This window comes from Bombina bombina, chromosome 5 (assembly GCF_027579735.1).
Source record: "Bombina bombina isolate aBomBom1 chromosome 5, aBomBom1.pri, whole genome shotgun sequence".
NCBI lineage: Eukaryota > Metazoa > Chordata > Amphibia > Anura > Bombinatoridae > Bombina > Bombina bombina.
In genome coordinates, this window is record NC_069503.1 from 238,536,388 (window position 1) to 238,561,164 (window position 24,777).

General features: G+C 40.4%; 1 protein-coding gene across 1 annotated transcript in view; it reads right to left on the minus strand.

Annotated features, from left to right (window-relative positions):
* LOC128661430 (uncharacterized) overlaps nt 1–24,777 on the minus strand; it is an 81,807-nt gene that overhangs the window by 6,623 nt on the left and 50,407 nt on the right. Inside the window, exon 5 of the mRNA XM_053715684.1 lies at nt 18,649–18,830. Within this exon, the coding sequence (XP_053571659.1) occupies nt 18,649–18,830 (182 nt within the window). The remainder of the gene's footprint in view (nt 1–18,648; nt 18,831–24,777) is intronic.

The following is a 24,777-nucleotide window of genomic DNA, read 5'->3' on the forward strand; positions in this document are numbered from 1 at the left end:
GTTGGCTAGGCAGGTGTCTAATTGTCTAATGGCTAGGGGTGTTTCCTTCCTACCTCACCACTCAACACATGTTATTCCTGAAGACCTGTGCTCAGTCTAAGAGGATGGCCATCCCTGATACAGAATCTGAGTGTTTTCTCAAAATTGTAGCAGCAGCAGCATAAATGTGAAGGTGGGTACCCAGGGCAATGGAGGAGCATGTTATGGGTGTTATGTTTAGCTTATATGCAACTCTATGATTTATTTCTATTGCACTTGTTTCCTGTTTGGCATTTTCTGTTCCTGTTAGTTCTCTGCTAAGATCATGACTTCTGTACACTAATGCCTTGTACTGTCATTATTTACACCACATGAAACATGGTGTCAGAAGTATCTGAATCTGCACTGTTTCTATACATCTGATGCTAAGAACTTGCCAGCCTTGCAGTGAGAGACTTTAGAGCTGATTGTGCCTTCTGTAGCAACAGTCCTGTGCTGAAAGCTGAGCACTGGAAGCAAGAAAACCAGCACCATGGCAGCTGCTAACAGCATTCCACTGCCTGAGGCAATGAGGGTTAGTGGGGATTGCAGCAGTAACTTGGACAACTTCAGAGCTGAGTTTGAGGATTACTCCCTAGCCACAGGGTTAAATGAGAAACCTGCAGCAGTGCAAGCAGCTACACTGAGGAGGGTGATGGGCAGTGAATGCCACCATGTTTATAAGCATAATTTAAACCTCACAGAGGAGCAGAAGAGTGACACTAAAGCCATCCTAGATGAATTAGAAGTTTTTTTCAGACCTTCTAAAAATGTCATATATGAAAGATATATATTTGGCAGCTGCAAGCAAGAAGAAGGTGAAGCAATAGACAACTTTGTCACATGGCTTAGAGAAAAATCTGCAAGCTGTGAGTATGGCTCTCTGAGAGATGAACTTATTCGTGACAAAATAGTTCTAGGCTTTAATAGTGAAAGCACACGCCGCCGCCTATTGAGGGAACATGATTTAAACCTACAAGCAACAATTGAGATATGTCGCACTGCAGAACTTACTGACAAACATATGAGAGCTATGGAGCAGGATAACAAATCTCTGAAACATATAAGCGCAAACAGACTCAAGTGTAGGTAGGTACAACAAACACACCACACTTTCTGAATTGTACTTACAAGATTGTAATTTATTCAGGCGGTTTGTTAACACAATATGTGATGTCCAAGAAAAATCGTTCATACAAGGTAGTTTAAAACATAAGTCTCTGCAAGTGAGAATACCGGAACCAAAGTGTCCGTCTTTAACAAGTGTCCGTAATAGTGACTCAGATAGAAGAACGCTGTGTTTGGAAGCGTCAATGTAAAAGCCGGTATCGTCACTGGAGCAAAGTACGGATCCTCAAACAGTCCAAAAAGCCTCAACGCGTTTCAACGCCAACGTGCGGTCTTTCTCACCTCTTGAGAAAGACCGCACGTTGGCGGTTGAAACGCGTTGAGGCTTTTTGGACTGTTTTAGGATCCGTACTTTGCTCCAGTGACGATACCGGCTTTTACATTGACGCTTCCAAACACAGCGTTCTTCTATCTGAGTCACTATTACGGACACTTGTTAAAGACGGACACTTTGGTTCCGGTATTCTCACTTGCAGAGACTTATGTTTTAAACTACCTTGTATGAACGATTTTTCTTGGACATCACATATTGTGTTAACAAACCGCCTGAATAAATTACAATCTTGTAAGTACAATTCAGAAAGTGTGGTGTGTTCGTTGTACCTACCTACACTTGAGTCTGTTTGCGCTTATATGTTTCAGAGATTTGGGATTCTACTTTACTCCGGGAGGCACGCAGGACACCTTCGGTCATTTTGCAGCAGCAGGTCTCGTATAAACATTATTATATAGTTGCATTTGTTTGCACTTTTTGTGTCTTTTGTCTTTTGTTTTCTCTTTAGGATATTTGTTTGTTTTCAGGAGTTTATGTGTTTTTTATTACTTTTATCCTTTTGTATTTGAATTTTCTTTTGTTAGCCTATTTGGTCTATTTTTATATGTGCTGTATGTATATGCTCATATATGCTTGTTAAGAAAGACAAGTAGACATTCATTATAAGTGGCTCTCAAATAATATACGCAAATCCACTTTATTTATTTATTATTTTTTATTAATTTTTATTATTATTATCTACTTCACTGAATTTGTGTTTATTGCTTTACATCATAGAAATTTTTAATCATCCCTGGCAGCTAGCGCTGTTTAATCAGTGTGTTTTGGAGCAGGATAACAGACTAACAGTATCAATGAAGCCTCCAAGCAACAGCTAAGCTTGAAGAACCACCAGCAGAAGTTTCAGCACAAAAATCACCTACGCAACTCACCTATGAGCAAGCCTGCATCCTGCAAGTACTGTGGCAGTGTGCATGTACGAGAGAAAGAACAGTGCCCTGCTTATGGGAAAATCTGTAGAGCATGTGGTAGACTAAATCATTTTGCTGGAGTATGTCTGTCAAGTAGAATGGAAGCAAGAAAGATGCACACAATTGAGAAAACGTCAGATTCTGAGGATGCACATTTACATAGCACTGAGGTGGTTTACTCAAAAAAATGCATTGGTGCTGTAAAATCTAAGGGCCAAAAATGGTTTGTAAATCTCAGACTAAATAATATATGCCAACCCTGCCAGCTGGACTCAGGTGCAACATGTGATGTCATGAGTTTAAAAGACAAGATGAAACTGGCACCTAGGGTACCTCTTCAGCCAAGTAGCACTAAATTGAAGTTATATTCAGGGGAACTAATGGATTCATTGGGACTTTTCCAAACAGAATGCAGCATACGTGAACGTATTCACAAACTTGAGTTTGAGATTGTTGAGGCCAATCAGAAACCGCTATTGTCTGGTTCAACATGTGAGCGCCTGGGTCTGATGCAGTTCACCATTCCTGCTGAACTACACAATGTTGATAATCAGCCTGCAAAATCCCTGACTAGGCCACTGACAAAACAGCAAATCCTAAGTGTCTATAATGATGTGTTTGATGGCCCAGTAGTATCTGTTACAGGAGAGGTACATTTTGAACTTGGTCCTAGCATTCCACCAGTACAATGTGCCCCACGCAATGTGCCAGTAGCCATTAAGCCGCAGGTCAAAGCACAACTGGATAAGTATGAAGCTGAAGGACATCTTACTTCAGTATCAGAGCCTACGGATTGGATAAGCAACATGGTAGTTATTAGGAAGCCTGAGAAGATCAGAATTTGCATTGATCCCAAGTTTCTGTACATGGCCCTGAAACGGTCACACTACTTAATGCCAACACTTGACGACGTTTTGCACAAACTACCCAAAGCACGGGTTTTTACACTTGTTGATGCAAGAGATGCCTTTTTACAGTGCAAACTGGATGAAAAGAGTAGCTACATGACCACCTTCTGGACTCCTTGGGGCAGAAAGAGATGGCTGAAACTGCCATTTGGAGTATCTGTAGCACCGGAGGTGTATCAGCGAAAGCAGCATGAACTATTATGTGGGCTCCACGGAATTGAGCCAATAGCCGATGACATTCTTATAGTTGGCTGCGGTAATACAGATGAAGAAGCTGAGCATGACCATGATGAGAATCTAAAAGCGCTACTGGATCGTTGCAGGCAGGTGATGCTGAGACTCAGCGTAAAGAAATTGCAGTTCAAGGTGCAAGAAGTTAATTTCCATGGACATATCCTGTCCTCACAAGGCTTAAAAGCTGACCCAGATAAGATTAGAGCCATTGTAGACATGCCACACCCTGGTGACGCCAAAGCGGTACAGCGTTTTATTGGCTTTGTCACATACCTAGCAAAATTCATGCCGCACTTGTCTGAGGTGTGTCAGCCATTGAGAAGACTTCTGGACAAAGATGCAGTTTGGCACTGGCTTCCCAAGCATGACCAGGCAGTGGAGGAGATAAAACGCTGCCCCAGCGTTGAAATATTATGATGTCACAAAACCTGTCGCAATACAAAGTGACTCAAGCAAAAATGGCCTAGGATGTTGTCTATTGCAAGAAGGTCAGCCAGTTGCATATGCGTCCAGAGCTCTTTTGTCAGCCGAGCAGAATTATGCTCAAATTGAAAAGGAATGTTTAAGCATTGTGTTTGCTTGCCAGCGTTTTCATCATTATCTTTATGGCCCGGGATACAATCAGAGCTGAAACTGATCACAAACCGCTAATAGCCATATTCAAAAAGCCCCTTTTATGTGCTCCCAAGCGTTTGCAGAGCATGATGCTTACATTGCAGCATTACAACCTCAATGTTGTCTACAAGCCAAGATATGAAATGTATATCAGTGATACCCTGAGCAGAGCTACAAAGGATCATGTGGCACCCGGAGGTGAGCATGAGCATCATACAGTTTGTTTGCTGCAACAGGAACAAACTTTCTTTGCTGAAGTCAATCAAGCGGACTATTTAAATGTCACAGATCAGCGGCTACATCAGCTCATACAGCACACAGACAGAGATGCAACTTTACAAGCACTGAAGTCTATTGTTCTGATTGGGTGGCCAGATGAAAAGGATGCAGCATCTGCAATTGTGAAAGAATATTGGTCCTTCAGAGATGAGATCAGCGTACAAAATGGTATCTTATACAAAGGTCCAAGAGTCATAATACCAAAGTCACTTAGAGCAGAGATGTTATTACGCATACACTCAAGTCACATTGCGGGTGAGGCATGCTACAGACAAGCTTGTGATACTCTTTACTGGCCCAACATGCAAGGTGAAATCAAAGACTTTGTCAGCAATTGTCCCACTTGCAATGAATATGCACATTTGCAACAAAAAGAAACCATGATGTCACATGAGATACCTACACGTTCTTGGCAGATCGTCAGTATAGACTTATTCAACTACGCAGGAAAAGAATATCTGATATTAGTTGATCATTACTCAGACTTCTGGGAAATTGAACTTCTTCCTGACTTATCCACTGAAACTACAGTTAAGAGGTGCAAGGCTCAGTTTGCACGTCATGGACAACCAGATAAAGTGATCTCTGATAACGGCCCTCAGTTTTCAAGCTTATAATTCAGGAAATTTGCCACTGAATGGGAGTTTGAGCATGTGACTTCTTCACCACGTCATCCACAGGCTAACGGCAAAGCTGAATCTGCTGTGAAGATTGTAAAAAATGTATGCAAGAAAGCACAAAGTGATGGTAAAGACCCGTGGAAGGCCATCTTACATTGGAGAAACACTCCAACCGAGGGCATGGATAGTAGTCCGGCACAGAGACTGATGTCAAGGAGATTAAAGACCTCCTTACCAGTTGCCAACAAGCTACTTGAACCCTCTGTGATACATGGTATACCAGAAAAGTTGCGACTTAAGAGGCAAGTGTTCAAGGCACAATATGACACATCTGCCAGAGATTTGCCTGAATTGAATATTGGGGAACGAATCCGTATGAAACCCCTGCCTGGAGATCGAACAAGTCGTTGGAGAATGGGTACCTGTCTGCAAAAAGTTGCACCACGCTCCTATCTTGTGGACATTGAAGGAACCCTCTATCGCCGCAATCGTGTGGATCTGCGAGTGGCTGAGCAGCCTGATTCTCAATATCCAGTTGACAGACCAGACTCATCTGATATTATAAGGGCACACTCACCCATTGGCAGTAAGGAATGTACAGAGGTGATGCCACAGACTAATATTAATGACAGTCCTGAGCAATCAGGTATACCTCATGGCAGTCAAGCACAGAGCATGCCAGCAAGTATTGAGAAGAGCCCGTTAACCTCAGAGAGGGCTAAGAAACTCTTTGTACAAGGAGGGCCAGTCTTCACCCGTAGTGGCAGACATTCACAACCGCCCAAGAGACTTAACCTGTAGAATGTGTTATTACAAGGACTCATCCAAATTTCACAATGTTGATTTATTAACACTAAAAGAGGGAGATGTTATGGGTGTTATGTTAGCTTATATGCAACTCTATTTCCTGTTTGGCATTTCCTGTTCCTGTTAGTTCTCTGCTAAGATCATGGCTTCTGTACACTAATGCCTTGTACTGTCATTATTGACACCACATGAAACAAAGCAGTGGGATACAGTACTCAAAGTTAAAAATATAGGAGTGTGTCAAGGCCCTGTACCCGGATGATGCTCTTTGCTTCCCTTGACATGATACTCCAGGTTCATGCTTTGACCCACATCTAAACTTAATTTTAAGGCAACACCACCTTCATTCTTCTTTGCCTGTTGCAATCTACTAGGACACCCAGTCAGATAGGTCAGTCAGGCCCAGAGGGAGCGTAATGAATACTTTAAATTAAAGTAGTATAAGAAATATATTACGGCTACAATAGAGATTAGCAAGTTGGCAGGTACAATAGGTTTTGCTGTGATATTGCTGTCTGCAGTGTTGGTACTTGGACTGTAGACAGCCACAAGGATATAGGTAAGTCACCCACAGTTAGTCTGTTTATAAAGTATAAAACACAATATTAAAGCTACACGTAGAAACCAAAAAAAGCAGCTTGCCACAAAAGGACCTGCTGTGCTATTGTGGTGATGACTACATTATGGGCAGAGCACTTGGATAGTGGACACTGGACACACTACTAGGACACAGATAGGTTAGTCAGCGTCACACACAGCCAGCTGTGTAAACTTATTTAAAGTAAAGGAAACAATAGCCTGCAGGATTTTTTTTTAAATCAAAATCAAATTATCACTCTTTCTTCTTCCTGGTCCCCTCTATTTTCACTTCGGCTTTCTTTATCTTTTATATCTTACTAGTACTAAAGCCCGTGTACACGGGCCATTTTTTGCAGTACAGCGGTCCCACCCCTTGCTCTCTCCCCCCTCTCTTTTGCTCTCTCTTCCCCCCTCTCTTTTGCTTTCTCTCTCCCCTCTTTTCCTCTCTCTCTCCCCTCTTTTGCTCTCTCTCTTCCCTCTTTGGCTCTCTCCCTCCTTTCTTTTGCTCTCTCTCCCCCCTCTTTGGCTCTCTCCCCCCCCTCTTTGGCTCTCTCCCCCCCTCTTTGGCTCTCTCCCCCCACCTCTTTGGCTCTCTCTCCCCCCTCTTTGGCTCTCTCTCCCCCCTCTTTGGCTCTCTCCCCTCTTTTGCTCTCTCTCCTCTTTGGCTCTCTCTCTCCCCCCTCTTTGGCTCCACCCCCTTTGGCTCTCTCCCCCCTTTGGCTCCTTCCCCCCTTTGGCTCTCCCCCCCCCTCTTTGGCTCTCTCCCCCCCTCTTTGGCTCTCTCCCCTCTTTGGCTTTCTCCTCTCTTTTGTTCTCTCCCCCCTCTTTGGCTCTCTCCCCCCTCTTTGGCTCTCCCCCCCCTCTTTGGCTCTCCCCCCTCTTTGGCTTTCTCCTCTCTTTTGCTCTCTCTCCTCTTTGGCTCTCTCTCCTCTTTGGCTCTCTTTCCTCTTTGGCTCTCTTTCTCCACCCTCTTTGGCTCTCTCTCCCCCCCTTTGGCTCTCTCCCCCCTCTTTGGCCCTTCTCCCCCCCCCTCTTTGGCCCTTCTCACCCCCTCTCCTGCTCCCTCTCTGGCTCTGTCTTCATTGAAAGCCTTTGCCTCTCTGGCCACGCCCCTATCGCGGCACCCCGTCCGACCATGCCCCATCATTTTTAAAGTAAAGGAAACAACAGCCTGCAGGATTTTTTTTTAAATCAAAATCAAATTATCACTCTTTCTTCTTCCTGGTCCTCTCTATTTTCACTTCGGCTTTCTTTATCTTTTATATCTTACTAGTACTAAAGCCCGTGTACACGGGCCATGTTTTGCAGTACAGCGGTCCCACCCCTTGCTCTCTCCCCCCTCTCTTTTGCTCTCTCTTCCCCCCTCTCTTTTGCTTTCTCTCCCCCTCTGTTTTGCTTTCTCTCCCCCCTCTCCTTTGCTCTCTCTCTCCCCTCTTTTGCTCTCTCTCTCCCCTCTTTTGCTCTCTCTCTCTCCCCTCTTTGGCTCTCTCCCTCCTTTCTTTTGCTCTCTCTCCCCCCTCTTTGGCTCTCTCCCCCCTCTTTGGCTCTCTCCCCCCCTCTTTGGCTCTCCCCCCCCCCTCTTTGGCTCTCTCCCCCCACCTCTTTGTCTCTCTCTCCCCCCTCTTTGGCTCTCTCTCCCCCCTCTTTGGCTCTCTCCCCTCTTTTGCTCTCTCTCCTCTTTGGCTTTCTATCTCCCCCCTCATTGGCTCTCCCCCCCCCCCTTTGTCTCTCCCCCCTTTGGCTCCTCCCCCCCTTTGGCTCTCTCCCCCCCCCTCTTTGGCTCTCTCCCCCCCCTCTTTGACTCTCCCCCCCCCCCTCTTTGGCTCTCTCTCCCCCTCTTTGGCTCTCTCTCCCCCCCTCTTTGGCTCTCTCTCCCCCCTCTTTGGCTCTCTCTCCCCCCTCTTTGGCTCTCTCTCCTCTTTGGCTCTCTTTCCTCTTTGGCTCTCTCTCTCCCCCTCTTTGGCTCTCCCCCTTCTTTGGCTCTCCCCCCTTTGGCTCTCCCCCCCCTCTTTGGCTCTCTCTCTCCCCTCTTTGGCTCTCTCCCCCCTCTTTTGTTCTCTCCCCCCTCTTTGGCTCTCTCCCCCCCTCTTTGGCTCTCTCCCCCCCCATCTTTGGCTCTCTCCCCCCCCATCTTTGGCTCTCTCTCCCCCCCTTTGGCTCTCTCCCCTCTTTTGCTCTCTCTCCTCTTTGGCTTTCTCTCCTCTTTGGCTCTCTTTCCTCTTTGGCTCTCTCTCTCCCCCCTCTTTGGCTCTCTCCCCCCCTTTGGCTCTCCCCCCTTTTGGCTCTCTCCCCCCCCCTTTGGCTCTCTCCCCCCCTCTTTGGCTGTCTCTCCCCCCCCTCTTTGGCTCTCTCTCCCCCCCTCTTTGGCTCTCTCTCCCACCTCTTTGGCTCTCTCTCCCCCCTCTTTGGCTCTCTCCCCTCTTTGGCTCTCTCTCCTCTTTGGCTCTCCCCCCTCTTTTGTTCTCTCCCCCCTCTTTGGCTCTCTCCCCCCCTCTTTGGCTCTCCCCCCCCCCCTCTTTGGCTCTCCCCCCTCTTTTGCTCTCTCTCCTCTTTGGCTCTCTTTCCTCTTTGGCTCTCTCTCCTCTTTGGCTCTCTTTCCTCTTTGGCTCTCTTTCTCCACCCTCTTTGGCTCTCTCCCCCCCCTTTGGCTCTCTCCCCCCTCTTTGGCCCTTCTCCCCCCCTCTTTGGCCCTTCTCACCCCCTCTCCTGCTCCCTCTCTGGCTCTGTCTTCATTGAAAGCCTTTGCCTCTCTGGCCACGCCCCCATCACGGCACCCCGCCCAACCAAGCCCCATCGTGGCGACACCCGTCCAACCACGCCCCTCGCCGTGCCCAGCCACGCCCCCTGTGACGCCCGGCCATGCCCCTCGCGACGTCCGGCCATGCCTCCATCGCAACGCTCCCGTCGGCCACGCTCCCTGACACTCCGCTTCAGCCTTGCTCTGTGCTGAGTGTCAGGATCCAAACGGTCAGATATGTTTGTCACGTGTAGTCTCTACTGCGCATGACTGCATCTGACAAACATACTTGGCCATTTATTATATAGGATTTTCTCCCTTTCTCTTTCACCCTTTCTGTCTACCCCCAAGTGTTAAAGGGATACTGAATCCAAATTTTCTCTTTTATGGTTCAGATAGAGCATGCAATTTTAAGCAACTTTCTAATTTACTCCTATTATCAATTTTTCTTCATTCTCTTGCTATCTTTATTTGAAAAAGAAGGCATCTAAGCTAAGGAGCCAGCACATTTTTGGTTCAGGACCATGGACAGCGCTTGTTTATTGATGCTGTCCAATCAGCAAGGACAACCCAGGTTGTTCACCAAAAATGGGCCGGCATCTAAACTTACATTCTTGCTTTTCAAATAAACATACCAAGAGAATGAAGAAAATTTGATAATAGGAGTAAATTAGAAAGTTGCTTAAAATTGCATGCTCTATCTGAATCACAAAAGAAAAAAATTGGGTTCAGTGTCCCTTTAAGTGAAAAAAAGTGACAGGCATTGACTGTTTCATGTTTTGGCTGGCCAAGAACAAAAGTGAAGCTTTATGATGGTTACATAAATATTCAATAGGAAATGGTGATTCTTTACTGATTCCGAGTCTGTCACTCATCCTATATTATAAAAGGCCAGATATGTTTGTCCGATGCAGTCATGCGCAGTAGAGACTGCAGGGCAAGACAAACATACCTTGCCATAAGGAAGGATCAGTCAGTGAGGATCAGACAGCAGAGAGAGGGCTGCCCCCGTGATCGGGGTGGCTGGAGCGGGTGGGACAGCTGCACTACAGAATAAAAAAAGTTGAGAGCGGCAGGGAAGGGGAAGGAGGGAGGGAGTGGGATCCAAGTGTATGGGGATTTTGACCCGTGTACATGGGCTTTAGGACTAGTTACTCATATTTGTGGTAAATGAAGGGAAAGACTTTGGTGTGTTTTTTTTTTGCTCTCTTCCTATTCATCCTCTTAGTGTCCTTGAACCTCAAGGGCCCGACTCTCTGGGCTGTTGAGATAAGAATGCTCGCCAGTTCGAACATTTCCCTGGTGGAATTATATAAAGCTATTGCGGGAAGCAGGCTTACATGTATGAACCTGCCCCACAAGGGCTCTGAAGGCAGCTTACACTGCTTAAATATAAATATAAATGCCGTACTTATACGGCATATATGAAATTGTCTCTTAAATCCCAGCATAATTCTGTAAACATTTCCACCCTACAGATCTCACTGTTTTTTCTCGTAACGTCAAAGGTGAAGAGCTTTTATCAAAATACTCAAAAACAAATTACTCTGAAAGGAAAACCTATGCATATAAAAATAACCACAAATCTAATGTACAGTGCACTGAAAGCAGCGTAATTTGATTTGTATTAGGCGTAATATTAAAGTTTAAACATACACCGGAGTCTTCCTCTGTATTTCATTTTGCAAACTTTTACCAAACAGTTAGCTCTCATTATTTCTGTGGGACACCCCTGCGAGTGGTGGTGTGGAAACCATGTCCAGACTTGCAAAGTTTATAGAAATCATTCTCCTGAACTAATGGTATGATTTTCTTTCTTGAAATATTTTATAAATTTTAAATGTTTTTCACGTTAAGCCAAACCACTGGCTGAGATCTAATTTTTTTTCTGTTCTCCAGTAAGTGTAGCTGCCCCTGCATCAATCTGCCTTTCTGCTGCATTAAGCAAAAAACCTTGACAAGAGTTATGGGCCTGGGCATTCTGAAAGCAGAAAGAAATGACCACACACACACAAGATTTCAAAGTTCTGTAATCTGCAGTGCCTGTTCTCACATCTACAATTTATTTAGAATAGAGGTTCTCGGGAAGACAGTGGTGAAAATGTTTGTCAACAAGGGTAAGAGCTGAGATCTCCACTTTTACAAGTCACAGTGATTTATGCTTTGGAAGGCTTGGGATAAATTGGAAGCATGTTTTATTGAGAGAGGCTCTATTTATCCAGATAATTATTTAACTGGAGACCTAAAAAAATCTTGATTTAATATTAATGTTGATTAATTGCTTTAAATATATTCTCAAGAAATTAGATGAGGAAGGTAAAATGATCCTATTTGTATCTAGTCTGTCAGGAAGCTATAATTCTTTAGCTTATAATATGTCAAATCATGTAAAATATGTCACATCATGTCGAAAAGGAAGGGTTGTAAGAATGAAAATGTAACACCAAGTGAAACAGAGTAACTCTCTATGCAAAACTCTGTTCTTCATAACTTAGGGAACAAATATACCTATCATTAAAGTAAACTGAGAACAATGAGAAGGCACTATCAAAAAGAGCAAGTTAATATTAGTATTATATATTGTTTGTTTGTTTTTATTTCAAAGTTACCTGTAAATTGTCCAACATGCACTTTATATTATCTTATGTCTTGCTGTTCCCCACCCCCTCACCCCCTCACTAGTCAATTTTTTCCCCCATAGGTAACCAATCAAAAACTTTGCCATGCGGCTCACTATGTTCAGTGCGGCTTGTCCATCATTTACAAACTCTCCTCCCACAAATCTTTTTTTATTTTCTATTCAGTGACATGTAGAGCAGTCCCACCTGCTATACACAGCACAGAAATGAAGACAGGAAAATCGAAGAGGGGGGAGATTTTCTGCTATTTTACCTGTGTATGGCCAGGAAGCAGGAAAAATGAAGCAGATAATAGCATTTCATTATTGGTTAGATAAGTGGTGCAGGTAATGAGGATTTGGTTTTATTGGCCATTATAGCTCTGTTTGGCAAGATACTAGGTTATTTAAGAGAGATGGCTTGCATTTGGATGTTAAAGGAACAGAGTATCTGGGAGAGGAGTTCAAATGCTTTATTATAAATCATTTAAACTAGTAAAGGGGGGTAGCATTAATATTTCCACCTGTCCCCCACAGCATGCCCAAAATGTTAGTCAAAGCTACAGTTCCAGAAATTCTAGAAGATAAAGTTCTTCATGCCATGAGCACAAATGCTTGCAGCTTAGGAAATAAATTACCTGAACTCACTTCAATAATGACTAGGGACAACTTAGATTTATTAGCTATAACAGATTCATTGTACAATGATTCTCATGACTGGAACATAGTCATATCTGGATACAAAAAAAGACTAAGCAGTTAATTAGGAAGGTTAAAGCTTGTGTGGAAGAGAAGATAGCACAGTCAGTAAAACATGGGGACAAAACATTCTTTAGATATATCAGTTAAAGAAGAAAAAAATAAGGCTAGAATAGTGAAACTGAAAACAGTTGATGGTAGAATAATAGGAGATAAGCAAATTGAAGACTATCTCAATGATTACTTCTGTTCTGTTTTTACAAAAGATTGTGAAGATAGAATGTCTACATTAAGGGATGCTACACAAAATGGAAATGAGCTTAACACTAATCTTTCTACAGAGGATGAGGTTTTATTAGCATTATCAAAAATAAATGTAAAAAAGTCAGTGGGTCCTGATAATATTCATCCAAGGGTTTTAAAAGAACTTTGATCAGTGCTATCTGCCCCATTAACAGGAGCTGTTCTAGATGATTGGAGAATAGCAAATGTAGTACCTCTTCATAAAAAGGGCAGTAGAGAAGAATCTGGTAACTACAGGCCAGTTAGTTTAACTTCAGTAGTAGGGAAATTAATGGAAAGTCTCTTAAAAGAAATATTTATGATTTACATAAAGACAAACAATTTAGAGGACCAAAATTAACATGGTTTTACTTCAGAGAGATCATGTCATACTAATCTAATTGACTTCTTTAATTATTTAACAAAAGTATTAGACCAGGGTAGACCAGGAATGCAGCGAGTAATGCCAGCAGAATGCTTGGATGTATTGGTAGAGGTATTTGGAGCAGAAATAGTAAGGTTCTTATGCCACTTTACAGATCATTAGTTAGGCCTCATCTTGAGTATTGTGTGCAGTTCTGGAGGCCATATATTCAGAAGGATATAAACAGACTTGAATCTGTGCAAAGGAGGGCTACCAAAATAGTACATGGTCTAAAAAATAAAATGTATCGGGAGAGGCTCAATGACCTAAATATGTATAGTTTAGAGGAGAGAAGGGAAAGAGGTGATATGATAGTAAACTTTCAAGTATATTAAAGGGTTTAGTTAAACTGAGCCAGTGGGTATTTTACAAATAAAAAGAAAATTCAAGAACAAGGGGACATGATCTCAAGCTGTAGGGTAGTATATTCAGGAGTGATTTATGGAAAGGTTGATTGATTCATGGAGAAAACTTTCACAAGAGGTTGTAATGACAAACACTGTTGGGGACTTTAAGAATGCCTGGGACATGCATAAGGCTATCCTACAAACTAGATAAGTTTATACTTTTAGGAAATATCAGGCAAACTTGCTGGGCCTATGGCTCTTATCTGCCGTCAATATCTAGGTTTCTAAGATATGCTAAAGCACACAAAGATTGGAATGAAGATCAGTGGAAAAGAGTATTATGGAGTGAAGAATCCAAGTTTTAAATTTTTGGGTCCAATTATCAACAATATGTGAGAAGAAGAGTTGGAGAGAGATGGAAGAATGAGTGCTTGTGGCCTTCAGTGAAACATGGTGGAGGGTCTTTCCTGGTTTGGGGCTGCATTTCTGCCAGTGGTGTTGGCGATATTGTCCAAATTGATAGGATCATGAATGCTGAAAAGTACAGACAGGTTTTAATTCATCATGCCATTCCTTCTAGAAGGCACCTGCTTGGGAATGGTTTTATTTTTCAGCATGATAATGATCCCAAGCACACTGCTAATACAAATAAAATCAATCATGTCATCAGTACAGAATGTACAATAGAAAGTAACAAGCAAAGCATATGATTAACAAAATCTGGACATCAAGGTAAGACCGTGCCAAGTTAGACCTATATGACTCAAACCTCTATTTTACATATTTTATGTTATCTTATGACAAAAACCTACAATTACAAATACATATAGGGCCACTCTTGGACCCGTAAGTTTATGAAGTAACAATAATAAGAAGGTAAAAGGGTATAGATTGATTATATCTATATGAATATATCAGTTTAAATCAGATAGTCCAAAGCCAAATAATAAAGCTTGCAAGCTTGTGAATGTTGTTAGAATTACTGAGATAGAGATAAATGGTTAAGGAGACATATATGTCAGAGATATCAAAGGTAAAAGAAGAAAATAGGAGGAAGAAAAGGGATTATTTTATTTTTATCTTTTATCTTCTCTACTCTTAATCCACTTCAACTCTCTCCAGACAGACTAACAGCTGTAATGATAATTACCTTCAATAAGGATCAATCTGGAAATAAATCAGTCCACACTTCAAAGTAAAACTCTAATTTATTTAAAACCTTAAAAGGAAGTTGCTCCATGACTTTCATGTACCCCATAATGTTTCTAACATGGAGAAAGGTAGGAGGATTAATCTGTTTCCACTCTCTAGCCATAGCTATTTTAGTGACCATTAAAAGATATATCAGGAAATATTTGAAGAAGAAAAAGTATGATAAACCAATCCAAAATTTTGTATTTCTGTTCTTTGCTGGGTTTTGAGATTACCTCTGTTGTTAGGATGTGAGTGCAGGTTTTGTATCACTTTCGGTTGCAGGGAAATGTGCTGTTTTTTGTGGGTGTGATAGCTGTCTTTTGATTAACATTTTTTGTAAGGTTTGGGGGTTGTCTGTATTAGAGAAGTGGTGGGTAATATTTCTTTTAATTGTCTGTCCTTAATATTTGGATGTAAGTCTGGCAATTTTTCTTAAAAGATCTAATTGTGGGTTATAGAGTAACAAAAAGATGTACCCTGTTATTCTCCAGTGTTGTCTTGTATTGCAAGAGTTTGTCCCTGGGTATTTTAGTGGCTCTTCGAACTTGTATTTCTATTATCCTTGGGTGGTAGCCTTAGTTCCCGAATACATTATTAAGTGATTTTAGATGTGAATCCCTGTCAGATATGTTTGAGTAGATACTGGTTTATCTTTTGACTTGGCTGTAAATAATGGAGCATTTGGTGTGTTTTGGATGGAAGCATTCATATTTTAGATATTAGGGACAGTTTGAGGGCTTGTGATAGATGTAAATATGTATAGTATTGTTTTAAATGTAAATAGTGGTGCATAGTAAATTGATGTGTGGGTGGAGTGATTTAGGGAGATTTTGTTAACAGGATGGAATTCATTAAATCTTTTGTGGAAGTGAATTAATTGTTGCTCTCCTGCTGTCCATATTAATAGAATGTCATCAATGTAGCGGAAGTATGGGTCTGTACAACACATGTTCATGCCTTACATATGTCATTTTTAAATGCATATTCTTTACCCTTTATACTGTATATAAATATGACTGAGCTTCATTTGTACGTCAGAATGCCTGACGAAGGGACCTCAGTGTCCTAAAAGCTTGCAATTTTATACACTATTAGTTAGCTATTAAAGATATCGGGTTTCCGGCGAGCCTGAATTTGCATTTCTTATAACGTTTGTAATTTTCTAATTATTTGCATGGTTAGACAATTTGTGTATACTTTGTACATTTAGATATATTGGAGCATATTTATCAAGCTCTGTATGGAGCTCGATGCCCTGTGTTTCTGGTGAGCCTTCAGGCTCGCCGGAAACACAAGTTATGAAGCAGCAGTCTAAAGATCGCTGCTCCATAACCTGTCCACCTGCTTTGAGGCCGTGGACAGAAATCAACCCAATATAATATGATCGGGTGGATTGACATCCCCTGCTAGTGGCTGATTGGCCAAGAATCTGCAGGGCACGGTGGCATTGCACCAGCAGTTCACCAGAACTGCTGGTGCAATGATAAATGCAGAGAGCGTATGCTGTCGGCATTTATCGATGTGCAGTGGACATGATCCGCAATATCAGATCATGTCCACTCGCACATTAATAAATAGGCCCCATCAACTTTACATCACTTTTTTTACAAAAGGATTTTTACTTTCTTTGAATACACTGGCTAACACAATACTGCCCTTTTTGTATACTGGCGTTCAAAAGTTTGTGGTCACTTAGGTAATTACTTATTTTCCATAAAAATATACATGAAATGAGTTTGAATAGGAAATATAGTCATTGACAAGGTTAGAAATAATGAATTTTAAGCAAAATAATAATTTAATCCTTCAAACTTTGATTTTATCATAGAATCCTGCAGTAATTACAGCCTTGCAGACCTTTGGCATTCTAGTTGTCATTTTGTTGAAATAATCTGAAGAGATTTCATCCCATGCTTCCTGTAGCAACCCCACAAGTTGGATTGGCTTGATGGGTACTTCTTACGTACCATACGGGCAAGCTGTTCCCACAACAGCTCAATAGGATTAAGATTTTATGGCTGTGCTGGCCGCTCCATTAAATTTATTCCTTATATAGTTCTTGCATAGTTTGGAGCTGTGCTTTGGGTTATTGTCCTGTTTTAGGAAGAAATTGGCTCCAATCAAGCGCCGTCCACATGGTATGGTATGATGTTGAAAAATAAAGTGATAGCCTTCCTTCTTCAAGGTCCCTTTTACCCTGTATAAATCTCCGTTGCCACCATCAAAGCACCCCCAGACCATCATACTCCACCATGCTTGACAGAGGGTCATCAAGTACTTCTCCAGCATATTTTCATTTGGTCTGTGCTTCACGAATGTTCTTTGTGATCTGAACAACTCAAACTTAGATTTGTCTATCCATAACAATTTTTTTCCAATCTTCCTTTGTCCAGTGTCTAGGTTCTTTTGCCCATCTTAATCTTCTCTTTTTATTGTCCTGTCTGAGATATGGATATTTCTTTGCAACTCTGCCTAGAAGGCCAGCATCCCTCTTCAGTGTTGATGTTGAGACTGGTGTTTTACGTGTACTATTTAATGAAGATGCCAGTTGAGGACCTGTGAGGCGTCTGTTCTCAAACTAGACACTCAAATGTATTTGTCCTCTTGTGCACTATGGCCTCCTACTCCTCTTTCTATTCTGGTTAGAGCCAGTTTTTTCTGTTCTTTGAAGCCAGGGAGTAGTGCACAGCATTGTACAAGATCTTCAGTTTCTTGGCAATTTCTCGCATTGAAAAGCCTTTATTTCTCAGAACAAGAATAGACTGATGAGTTTCCTGCAGAAATTTCTTTGTTTCTAGAGATTTTGAGAATTTAATTGACTCTACAATTGCTGATGCTCCAGATACTCCACTAGTCTAACGAAGGACAGTTTTATTGCTTCTTTAATCAGCACAACAGTTTTCAGCTGTGCTAACATAATTGCAAAAAGGGTTTTCTAATGATCAGTTAGCCTTTTTAAATGATAAACTTGGATTAGAAAACACATTGGAACACAGGGCAGATGGTTGCTGATAATGGGCCTCTGTACAACTATGTCTACACTTTATTTCTGATCAATATAATGTTATTTTAATGGACAAAAAATTGCTGTTCTTTTGAAAACAAGTGGAAAACTAGTACATAAAGGAATATTTTTAGAGGATAATTGCCAATTCGGACACACGCTCTCAAAAAAGTTACGTACTGAACTATTGTTTTTGTATGCAGTGGGCTTATCTAGTTGTAATAAAGACTCAGTGGCACATGCCTCCACATGTGCAGATTACTTCTCCATAGCAGAAGCATGCAAGGCTGCACAATTTCTCAGTCATCTCCTGGATGATTTAGCAATGCCAGAGCCAAAGACCACATGGAGAAATTTAATGCACACACCAAACATGTTGACTTCAAATATCACACAGACAGAAATACAGTTCTGCCCAACAATGGAAATGAAAGCTGACTTTCTTGCTTAGAGACATTTTAGGAAATGTCACTTGTAGATGAACTTAGTCAAATAAGTTAGATAAACACTAGTGCTTAATCTGTATGTATGAAGGAAGAAGTAGTTAACTTGGTTAATGCATAACTCTGGAATTACTATTACCACTTACTTGGATCTGTCCCCCCTATTAAAGTCAAACTGTCAGTTTCATACTGCACACTCTCTCCAGATAAAGATAAACCTAAGGATTCCATATTACTCCTCACCTCAATCTCTCCCCAATGCAAAAACCTGATTGTCGACTTTTCATGACACACACCCCTGTTCAAATAAGGAAACTTATTTAGTCCGGGATATCTGGAGGTATCTCACTTTAAAATTGAAATATGAACTTTTTTTATCCATGAACAGTAAAACAAAAACAGTAATCATTTTGCCATTGATTTGCCAGCTAGTTGTGGTGATTAATATTTCAAAAAAAGCAAACAAACCTTTTTAAGAGGCATTATTAAAACAACACCACATCCTTCTCCTCTTCCATAGCCATCTGCATTGTTGGAAAATGGTTTGCTTATTCCTCCAGGAGAAATCATTTTAGCCTTGCTGAGAGCAACAAAGACACGGGGCTCTATTATACAGCTCACTCCACCACATACAGCCATCTCACAGTCTCCTGTGTAAATAAAATATTTTCATATTAGTAAAATGAAATACACCCTGTCATTGAATATAGCAATCTTTTTATCTCTGATTCTTTAAAAAAAAAAAAAAAAATAATCTGCGTCAAGGGTATAATCAATCTATTGTTTTCCTGCACAATTAAATGTATCTTATGATCCTATTTTAATTTTGAATTAAAATAAAACCATTAACTCTCTTAATTCCATTAAAATCTTGTATTTTCAAATTTCAATTCCATGCATCTTCACTTAATTACATTATGAAGAAACTTTCTACAACACAGTACCTCAAAAAGCTTTTGGATAAAATGTAACATTGGTTTTACTTATGAGCAAATACATTTTAGGATTGTGATCACTGGAAATACACACTGGCAATACCAACTGACATCAAGAAAACATCATCTACTGAAAATAAAACTGTCTCTAATTATAACTGTAACCAATAAAAACAATTATATTTTAAGGTGATTTCCCTATAAAGTATACACATTACAGACTTGGCACATATGTAACATGGTAATATGGTGCTTCAATGTGATTTCATATATTTTCCTCAACGAAAAATACAAATAAAATATAAAAAAGTACATTTTATGTGACAAACTAACAGATGGTTTCTAGACATATTTGTACTTATTCTACAGAGCTAAAGAGGCCTATTTAACAAAGGTCTGTCGGACTTGATCCGACAGTGCGGATCAGGTCCGAAAGACCTTGCTGAATGCGGAGAGCAATACGCTCTCCGTATTCAGCATTGCACCAGCAGCTCTTGTGAGTTGCTGGTGCAACGTCGCCCCCTGCAGATTTGCGGAGGTGTCAATCAACCCGATCGTACTCTATCCGGTTGAATTGGGGTGATCTCTGTCTGCCTCCTCAGAGCAGGCGGACATGTTTTGGAGCAGCAGTCTTTAGACCGCTGCTCCATAACTTGTGTTTCTGGTGAGTCTGAAGGCTCGCCAGAAACACAGGGCATCAAGTTCCATACGGAGCTTGATAGATATGCCCCTCAGTCTCTTTGTCTGCAGTGTTACATGTCTGTAAATATTTTATAATGGTTAATTAAAATCTTTCGTATTCACTTGTATGTTATTGGAAAAAAAAGATTGTATATTTTTTCTTTTAATTCAAAATTATTTCAATCTTAGAAAGTCAAACACAACCGAGCATAACTGCCACTAGATTTGATTTCAATTTCCTCTAAACAGCAGCATTAATTTATGTAGATCAACCAACACCAGACACTTTTGCAATCCAAATCATTTATGAGAAACAATCTGAATGCAATTTGTATTTATGTGTAATGGGTAAACTGGGCAAGTTTGCCCAACAATTATGGGCCAATTTTAATCCTTTAAAAAAACTGATCAATTTACTGATTACTCTACAAAAATCCCCATAGACTTTAATGGTAATTTTTTTTTTAGAACATTATTATATACTTGTTTTTTCTAAAGGATCCACCTCTATATTTTTTAACTTTTTATATTTTATGGGATATTTTTAATACTTTTTATTGAAAGTGGAAATCAGATAGTACAAAATCAGTTCCAAAGTATAACATATAAATAAATCTTGAGTATATCGGGTAAGTGTCCATTACCTCTGGTCCAAAATTAGCAGTGTTACACAAAACACTGTATATACATTAAGGCAAAATGAAATCAGATAGCATGAGAATCACTTCAAAAGTATGTACATATATCTTAAGTCCATCAAGTGAAGGTCCATCATCTTTAGTCTAATATTAGCAGTGTTACACAAATATCCTGTTGAACATTAAAAATATTCTGGTAGAATATAAGTATTTTTTAAAAAAAAAAAATTGTTTATAGCCAACAAAAGGATTCAAATATACAAAGAAGATTACTATAATAAGGATATAGTACACCTTTACAAAAAATTGAAGTGCACTAGTATCCATATGGAAATTGAGACTTTAAGATACATCCAATGGATTAACCCTGTAACGGTTGTCTTTTAATGGCGCTATAGCAGGGGTCCTGCAGGAGGGATGGAGGTTATAACAGCACTGTCTTGCCACCAGTGGCGAGACCCGTGCTATTACAGCAAAAAATCCTTGAGGACCAGCAACGTACAGGGTACATTGTGGTCATGAAGGGGTTACATTTATCAAATATAAATGATGCATCCTCATTGTTGTGATTTTATTGTTCTAACTAACCATACTTTTCATCAGGACAAATACTGCAATACGTGATGTGTTTATAGATATACCCCTTTAAAATGGAAGAATTAGAGAATTAGAGATGACTTTCTTAAATATACTTATAATTCTTTAAACTGAATAGGGTCTGATTAAACACAAACAAACCTGGCTCTAATAATGCAAATATTTACAACTGGCTTTATATTACTATGACTCATGGTGAAGGCAACATCTATAAGAACTGTAAAGGTCACAACATAATATAAAACAGGTAAAAAAAAAAAAGATTGATAATGGCAATGCCAGTACCCACAGAGAAAGTACATGCACACACCAAACATTTTGACTTCAAATGTCACACATATCATCCAAAGCATGATATGTGTGACCTCCATATAGGTCCTAGATAAATGTGAATAACTCAGCACGGGTTCTGCATGAAAATGTTGTCCCAAAGCTGAAGAGAAAAGGGCATATTGAAAGCTTGACACTCTATCCTACAAAACTGATGTTCCTCCTCACTGTACCTATATCTACAGCTTGACAATGCATATTACTGCAACTGAACATTGGTCTCATAACACAGAGACTGAAACAAATTAAACTAAACTATTTTTTAACAGATTTATCTTCCTAAATTGCTTCCTGTAGAAAGAACAATTATAAAACTGTAGTATTATAGGATATAGTAAACTAAAAAATGTGGCTGAAACATATGTATATAGCCTCTAGCAAACCACTTATTTTAAGTATTTAAAAACACTCTAGTTGCCTAGTAATAAAGCAAAATATTACAAAATAATTATAAAATGACTTAAGGCAAGAATAATAGTAGAATCAAAAGCTTGTAGCGAGAATGCATGAACTGTCCTTCAGCTGAGACCTGTAGCCAGCCGGGTGCTTGAGGGCAGCGCAAAACACTATCATGAGTCTCACCTGCAACCAGTGTTTAAAGTGAGGCCGCAATGGAGCCAACTCACCCTAAATATATAAACTTTGAAGTTCACTGTATGTGAACTTTGAAAATTCCCATACAGACTGTGCTTATAAAACCACCCACTGTCCGATGAAATGTGCAAAGTACCCAATGCCACACTGCCAACAAAGTGTCAGGGTTTTTTCCCTGTTGTGTTTGCCATGTGCTGCTGGCAGCCATTTTACTCACCTCTGTTCCTGACTATGGTGCATTGTGGGGGATGCTGCTCAATTCCTGCACTTCCTTTTATGGCCAGACTCGTGTGCATCATCCATGTGAGACAGGATGCAGTCTCAGAATTGTGATGTCATCACTTATTATTTAAAGGGCCTCTGTTCAGTATGCTTTGCCTTTGCGTTGTCTCAGACCTGTTTGTGAGAGTTCCTGTGTATTACTTGGCTGCCTGACGTCCTTCCTGGTTCCTGATCCCTGGCTTGTTCCTGACTCTGCTGTTTTCCTTGTTCCTGATTCTGGCTCGTCTGACTATTCACTTTGGCTCCTGACTCGGCTCGTCTGACTACCAGCTCTGTTTTTGATTCCTGGCTTGTTATTTGACTTGTGGACTTTTTATTATTTTTTGCTATTCATAAAGGTGTGATTATTTTTGCTTCTCGTCTCAGTCTGATTCCTGGCACCCTGACACAAAGTTGGATAAGGGTAAGTAAGGAGGGCTATACCTTCCACTGTAGCTAGTGTCATCTCCACTGGAACTGTACTAGCAGAAATTCAAGAAGAGTCAGATATCAACAAAGAAAACGTATCGACAAATGATAGTGTCAACGTTAAGTAGAAATGTTCATCTGAAGGATCATTCATTTCAGGGCAGCAAGATTTCCCCGGAAGCTGCATTACCTCACATAATTTTGTACAGCTAGATAGGAGCCGATACACTAGAAAGGAGAATCACAACAATTTCCAATGCCACATTAGCTTCAATAGACATCATATTCATATGATGCAATATACACAAATAAAATATTGTAAAGAGCTGCCAGTGCTCAAATTGTTTGAAAAGAAAAATACTTTTCCTGATTTGGTGAGTTGTTCATGTAAATAAATAAATAAATACATTTCTCATAGAAGAACTTGGCTACAACTATTCTTATATATTTTTTTTTTTTAATTCTTTTTTATTAAAGAAGCACAGGTACAAACAATAATATAGAAGCATGTTGAGGTAACAAATACAAAGGTATTACATTTCACAAACTGGAAAATAAAAACGTCTGTTCTTCACAAATTTTAACAGTGCAGTGTTAATACTGCTACTAAATGTAAACCAAGATGCTATTTAATGTGGAAAAAGTATTCTGACAGTAATACAGAAAGGTGGATTCAAACATTACAAAGAATGTGAACATTAGATGCTTCTAAATGTATAGAGGTTTCTTACATTTTAGTATATGATTATGGAAAACAAAACAAAGACTTGCATTAATGTTCCACAATATTCTCCTAACACTTTTAGATACCTCTTTTCTTTCATGTAATTGGCAAGAGTCCATGAGCTAGTGACGTATGGGATATACAATCCTACCAAACTTTGCCTCCTATGGAGGTGGTGAAGTAAGTTTGTGCTAAGATTTCTACGTTGACATGCGCTTCTCAGCATTTTGAAGCCCGATTCCTCTCAGAGTACAGCAAATGTCAGAGGGACGTGGAGACTATTACCTATTGAATGCAGTGATTTCCCTAACGGGGGGGTCTATTTCATAGGTTCTCTGTTATCGGTCGTAGAGATTCATCTCCTACCTCCCTTTTCAGATCGACGATATACTCTCATATACCATTACCTCTACTGATAACTGTTTCAGTACTGGTTTGGCTATCTGCTATATGTGGATGGGTGTCTTTAGTAAGTATGTTTTTATTTCTTAAGACACCTCAGCTATGGCTTGGCACTTTATGCATTTATATAAAGTGCTAAATATAAGTATTGTACTTATATTTGCCATGAGTCAGGTTCATGTATTTCCTTTTGCAGATTTTCAGTTTCATATTTGGGAAGTTAATATTGAGAAATATTTTTCTTACCTGGGGTTTAGTCTTTTTTCAATTGACTACTTGTTTTAATTTGCGGGCTGTCTTAGGCTTGCGGGTGCGCTAAATGCTACACTTTATTGCATCATTCTTGGCGCGAGAATTTTTTGGCGCGAAAAAGCACGTCCGTTGACACAAGTTTGTCATTTCCGGCGTCGTAGTTGACTGTTATGTTCCTGTACCTTTAACAAATAGCTGAACTGTTCTGACATCCCTATTTAAAGCCCCTCCTTCTCTCTACCTGTGCTTGGTAATTTGTGCTAATTAGTTAACCTAAACTATAGCGAAGACACTTCGCCCTTATCCCTGTCTGTGGATTTCAACATATAAAGTTTGACCTACGTTCTTACATTAGTTGCCTCATTAGGGTTACTAATCCTATTTGTGAAGATTTACAGGATTATTTATTTTTACGTGCAGCCCTGCACAAGGAACACCAGTTCATCCAGCTGCATGAGTTGTATCTGTGAGGGGCGTCTGACGTCACTCCCTCGCTGCAGTACCGCCGTTGCTCCAGGACACGGACGTGTTAACAGAGCTCTTTCAAAAGTATCTTATCCTCTTACCATCTGAGCGGTAACGTATATCACTGCCATTCTGTTTGTTCAATACAATCCTGATATTTCTTGGAAGCTTGGTGTTGTGGAATTAAACTCAACTTTCTGTAAAGCTTCTTGTTATCCTAAACATTCCGTATGTAGTATCACTGAACATGTTTTACCTCATTTTTACCAAGAATACTCTGATGTCTTTG